Consider the following 5047-nt stretch of genomic DNA (forward strand, 5'->3'; position numbering starts at 1 on the left):
AGCAGCTCCAAGGGCCATCCATCACTCCCAACCAGCCCAGCCTCCCGCGGCGAGAGGCAGATGGACATTTCCCTGGCGGCTGGGGGGGGGGAAGAACACGACATGGAGGTGCTGCCAGCCCCATCCCCGTGCCGCCGGCCCCAGTGCGGCTGCGTGCGGCCGCCCCAACCCCGGCAAAGTTTCTCGTCCCTTCCCTGGGCCCTGCCGCAATTTCCATTAATAGCCAGCTGCGCCGCCCGGCTAAAAATAACCACCCGCCCTCTTCATAAGTGGCCGGTGGCCACCCCCCCCGGCAGCCCCGTCCACCATGGCCGAGCGCCGCGTCCCCTTCACCTTCCTGCGCAGCCCCAGCTGGGACCCCTTCCGCGACTGGTACCATGGCAGCCGCCTCTTCGACCAGTCCTTCGGGATGCCCCACATCCCCGAGGACTGGTACAAGTGGCCGAGCGGCAGCACTTGGCCGGGGTATTTCCGCCTGCTGCCCCGGGAGAGCGCGCTGGTGCCGGCCCCCGGCTCGCCCTACGGGCAGGCGCTGAGCCGGCAGCTCAGCAGCGGCATCTCCGAGATCCGCCAGACCGCCGACAGCTGGAAGGTCACCTTGGACGTCAACCACTTCGCGCCCGAGGAGCTGGTGGTCAAGACCAAGGATAACATCGTGGAGATCACCGGTGGGTGACGGGGACGGGGGGTCTGTGCGTGGTGGGCTGGGGCAGCTGCCCCCCGGAGTTTGCTGGGGAGAAAAAAGGGGTGGAAAGGCAAAGGAGAGTGGAATAAGTGATGGGAAGCAAGGGAAGAGCAGAAGGAGATGGAGGGGAGGGAAGGAGAGGAAAGGAGAAGAAGGGAGGAGAGGAGAGGAGGGGAGAGGAGAGGAGAGGAGAGGAGAGGAGAGGAGAGGAGAAGGAGAGGAGAGGAGAGGAGAGGAGAAGGAGAGGAGAGGAGAGGAGAGGAGAAGGAGAGGAGAGGAGAGGAGAAGGAGAGGAGAGGAGAGGAGAAGGAGAGGAGAGGAGAGGAGAAGGAGAGGAGAGGAGAGGAGAGGAGAGGAGAGGAGAGGAGAGGAGAGGAGAGGAGAAGGAGAGGAGAGGAGAAGGAGAGGAGAGGAGAGGAAAAAGGGAAGGGGGAAACCAAGGCAAAGAGGACGGCCCAGCATTACGAGCTCAGTCTCGGGGTACATTCACGCTGCAGGCGTTGCACAGGGCGCAGAGAACCCCCAGCCCCATATATTGACCCCTCGCTGCTCTCCCAGCCCGGACATGGGGAGGGCTGTGAGCCGTCGAGGGACTTTGGGGGTGACAGTGGGGCGTCCTGAGCCCCGCGGCCCCCGCGCTGCCCCGCAGCGCCCTGGGCAGCTCAGCCAGGGACGCCGTGACGAAGCCCAGACCCCGTGGCACAAGGCCCGCGGGTGCTTCGTGCCCGGTGAGGCGGGGGGGGTCCGCACGGGGTGGGGGCAATTCCCAGCCGGCGGGATGCGGGGGGCAGCCTCAGGCTGGCGACCCGAAACAAGGGCTGCGGGTCCCCTTGGCCACCGCCGGCTGCTGGCACCGCACTTTGCTCCCCTGGAATTTGGGGGATGCTCTCGGACGGGCCCCGGGTTCCTCCAGGCTGATATTAAGGCAAAGAAAACCAGGAGAGGCAGGATCAGCCCCTCTCCGGCGCCAGGCAATGATGGGATCGGGTGGGCTGGGACAAGGGAGGGGACACCCCGGGCACAGGGACATTCCCAGTTCACGGCCACTTCCAACCAGCCCGGGCTCTGGGTTTTTTTTTTCCCCTTCCAGGCAAACACGAGGAGAAGCAGGACGAACACGGCTTCATCTCCAGGTGCTTCACCCGAAAATACACGTAAGTACCAGGGAGGTGGGGAGACGGCAGCCCCCCGATGTCTTTCGGGACATCTACCCCCCCCACCCCACCCCTCCAGTGCCCACTGGCCAAACTGGGGATGCCTCTCGCCCAAACTGGGGATGCCTCTCCCCCAAACCGGGAGCAATGTGGGGCTGAGCGTGAGTCACCGGGCACAGCGTGGCACCCGCCGGGGTGCAGGTGGGTGCTGCAGCCCTGACACTCCCCCCTTCTCCCCCCCCACCCCCGCAGCCTCCCCCCCGGCGTCGAGGCCACGGCCGTGCGGTCCTCGCTGTCCCCCGACGGCATGCTCACGGTGGAGGCCCCCCTGCCCAAGCCGGCCATCCAGTCCGCCGAAATCACCATCCCCGTCACCGTCGAGAGCCAAGCCAAGGAGCCGGCCAAGAAGTAGGCGGCAGCGAGGAGGAGGAAGAGGAAGAAGAGAAGCCGCTGACGCCCCCCCCCGACTGCGTCCTCACACCCGCCCCTGCTCACAGCCCCCTTTTTATCGTCTATTTTGTACTCGCCCGGTCACCGTGCCTTGAATAAATGTGAAGGAACCGATAGAATCAGCTGGAATTAAAAGTGGTGAAAAAAACACGTCCCCGTGACCTGTGTCTGTCCCCCCGAGACCCCCCGGCGGCACCGGAGCACCGTGGCTGTGCTGCGCCAGGGGGGCACCGCACCGCGGGCACCGGGTCCCTGCTCAGGCAGGGCTGGACCAGAGCATCAGGATGGGGCTCCCTGGGGCCAGCGTGGCCAGCGGGAGGGCCACCGAGCCCTGCTCAACAGCCCCGGGTCAGCTCCACATCCCAGCTCTTCCCAACCTGGGCTCAGCGTCCCGGGTGTCCGCATCCCGAGTCTGCCTATCCTGGGTATCCCACGTCTCCTGCATCTCAGCTACCCACATCCCAGCCTCCAGCATCTCAGGTCTTTACATCCCAGGTCTCCAGAATCTCTGGTCTCCACATCCCAGGTCTCCAAAATCTCTGGTCTCCACATCCCAGGTGTCCAACATTACAGGCTCAGCATCCCAGTTTTCCACATCCTGGGGCTCTGTCATCCCAGGTCTCCAAATTTCTGGGTCTCAATCTCAATTCTCCACACACCCCAGGTCTCCTACATCCCCTGTGTCCGCCATCCTGATCTCTGACATGCCTGGTCTCCAAAATTCTGTGTCTCCCACATCCCGGGTCTCTGAAGTCCCAGATCGCAGCCCCCTGGGGCTCCCCATCCCCGGGCTCCAACACTCTGGGTCTCAACATTCCAGATCTCAACGTTTTGGGTCTCAACCCCCCCCAGTGTCACCATCCCGGGTCTCTACATCCCTGAAAAACAAGAACACACACACACCCCCCCTGCCCCGGGGTCGCAGGGGAGCCCGAGGGCAAACAGGGGCTTCATGGGCAGAAGCTCCGGCTGGGAACCCCCCCGTCCCCCGCAGTGTGGCCCCTCCAGCCCCAATCCTGTCCATTCCACCCCCCCCACCCCAGCATCCCCCCTTCCCTTCACGCCGTTGCGATGGGCCGGGCAGGTTCAGCTCAGGGGCTGCAGCCATGCTGGGGGGGCTGGACGCAGCGGGGTGGGGGGGGGTCATGGTCCCATTGCTTTTTGGCCCCAGCTGGCCCTGTGCCCGCCCGCGTCCCCGTGCCCCTGGGCAGGACCGGCCGTACATGGCCGAGGCCGGGCCTGTGGCTGCGATGTTCCCGCTCCGACAAATCCCACTAATCCCCCCTGAGTCATCCCAGAGGCAGACGGTGACCTGGGAGGAATCCCGCGGCCGCGAGGCCCCTCTCCGAGCCCGGGGGGGCTCTGTGTGCCCCCGAGTCCCTTCTCCCAGAGCCCCAACCCCTCTGCCCCAGCGGTTTTAGGTGCAATGAGTTTGGCAGGCCTCAGGCACAGCGCCCAGGGTGGGCTCCTGCTGCCGGGGGGGTCACGCGTGGGCCTGGGGACCCCCCCAACTCTGCGTGTGTCATTTTGGGGCTGGGTGGCCATGGCAACCAGAATGATGGAGATGGTTGCCATAGCGAGCAACAGCTAATGGCAGCCCAGCCTCGGGGAGGGGGGGGATTAACACCAACTCCCCCCTCCCTGGCCCTGCAGCACCTGGAGCGGGGGTCAGTGCGATGAGTTGGGCAGGTCTCATGCCTCCCGGGGGCATCCAGCTGTCGGGCTCCAGCACTGGGGCGAGCGGGAGGTCCCTGCAGCCCCCAGCCCCCAGTGCAGGGAGAAGGGCCGGGGGTACTGGGGGGGGGGGGTGTGTCTGTCCCCCCTCCCTCTGCCCATGTCTGTGCTGCACTGCAGCACCCAGCCCCGGGCGCACCTAACACGCCATTTTAAGGCTAAATCCCACCCGGCGAGCAGTGGGGACACCCCTGCCCCTTTCCTTCTCCCTCTGCCCCTCCGGTGCATCTCTGGGGGGGCACCGACACCCCCCCCCACCACCACCACCCCCCACAGGGGCACTGCTGATGGTTTGGCAGCCCAAACGTGTCCCCAAGGGAAACCCCACCCCCACCCCGAGGGGTATCCCTGGCCCCCTCCCCTCTCCCGTGGCCATGCTGGAGCAGGTGGGTGGCCATGGGGGCCACGGGGGGTGGCCCCACCTCCCAAAAAGCCACCCCGGCTTTATCAAGAGGGAGGCTGTCAGCGTGCAGCGATGCTGGGACGGGACGCTGTGTCCCGCCCTTGCATGGAGGGGGCTCGGAGAAACCCCGGCCCCTCTTTGCCATCCCCCGGGGTGTGTGTGTGTGGGGGGGGGCTGTTCCCAGCCCCTTCCCCCCAGGGGTGGGTGTCCCGCACCCCCCCGGGCTCCCTCGCAGGGCGCATGAGTCAAGGCGCATTTTCAGTTTACGGTTTCCAAGGGAGGGGAGTATTTTTACAGCGTGAGTCACTGCGCGCGGCTTCGAGTGGAAAAACCATCAGGGAGAGAGGGAGGGAGAGAAACACCCACCCCCCCCCCCCCCACTCCCACAGGAGCACCCCGCGTCCATCCCGAGGGCTCGCCCAGGCCGGGAGAGGCTGGGAGCCTGGCCAACCACTAACCCACAGGGATGTGGAGCATCCCAGCTTCCCTCTGCGCTGGCGGAAGAAAATAAGGCCGTTGACTCCCGAGCCACGACGGCAAGGAGACCCCCCACCCCCCCATCCCACGGAGCTCCCCCCCCAGAAATTCGACACAGGCGATAACAATTAAGCAGCGCTGACG

The 5047-nt window shown here is 65.8% G+C and overlaps 1 protein-coding gene across 1 annotated transcript; it reads left to right on the forward strand.

Moving 5' to 3' along the window:
- Positions 1-278: 278 nt before the first annotated feature.
- HSPB1 (heat shock protein family B (small) member 1) lies at positions 279-2422 on the forward strand. The gene is made up of 3 exons (XM_054209197.1): positions 279-668; positions 1776-1839; positions 2092-2422. Exons 1-3 carry the CDS (start codon positions 308-310, stop codon positions 2249-2251), a joined length of 585 nt encoding a protein of 194 aa, XP_054065172.1. The 5' UTR covers positions 279-307; the 3' UTR covers positions 2252-2422.
- The last annotated feature ends 2625 nt before the right edge of the window (positions 2423-5047 follow it).

The sequence above is a fragment of the Rissa tridactyla genome, chromosome 7, assembly GCF_028500815.1.
Source record: "Rissa tridactyla isolate bRisTri1 chromosome 7, bRisTri1.patW.cur.20221130, whole genome shotgun sequence".
NCBI lineage: Eukaryota > Metazoa > Chordata > Aves > Charadriiformes > Laridae > Rissa > Rissa tridactyla.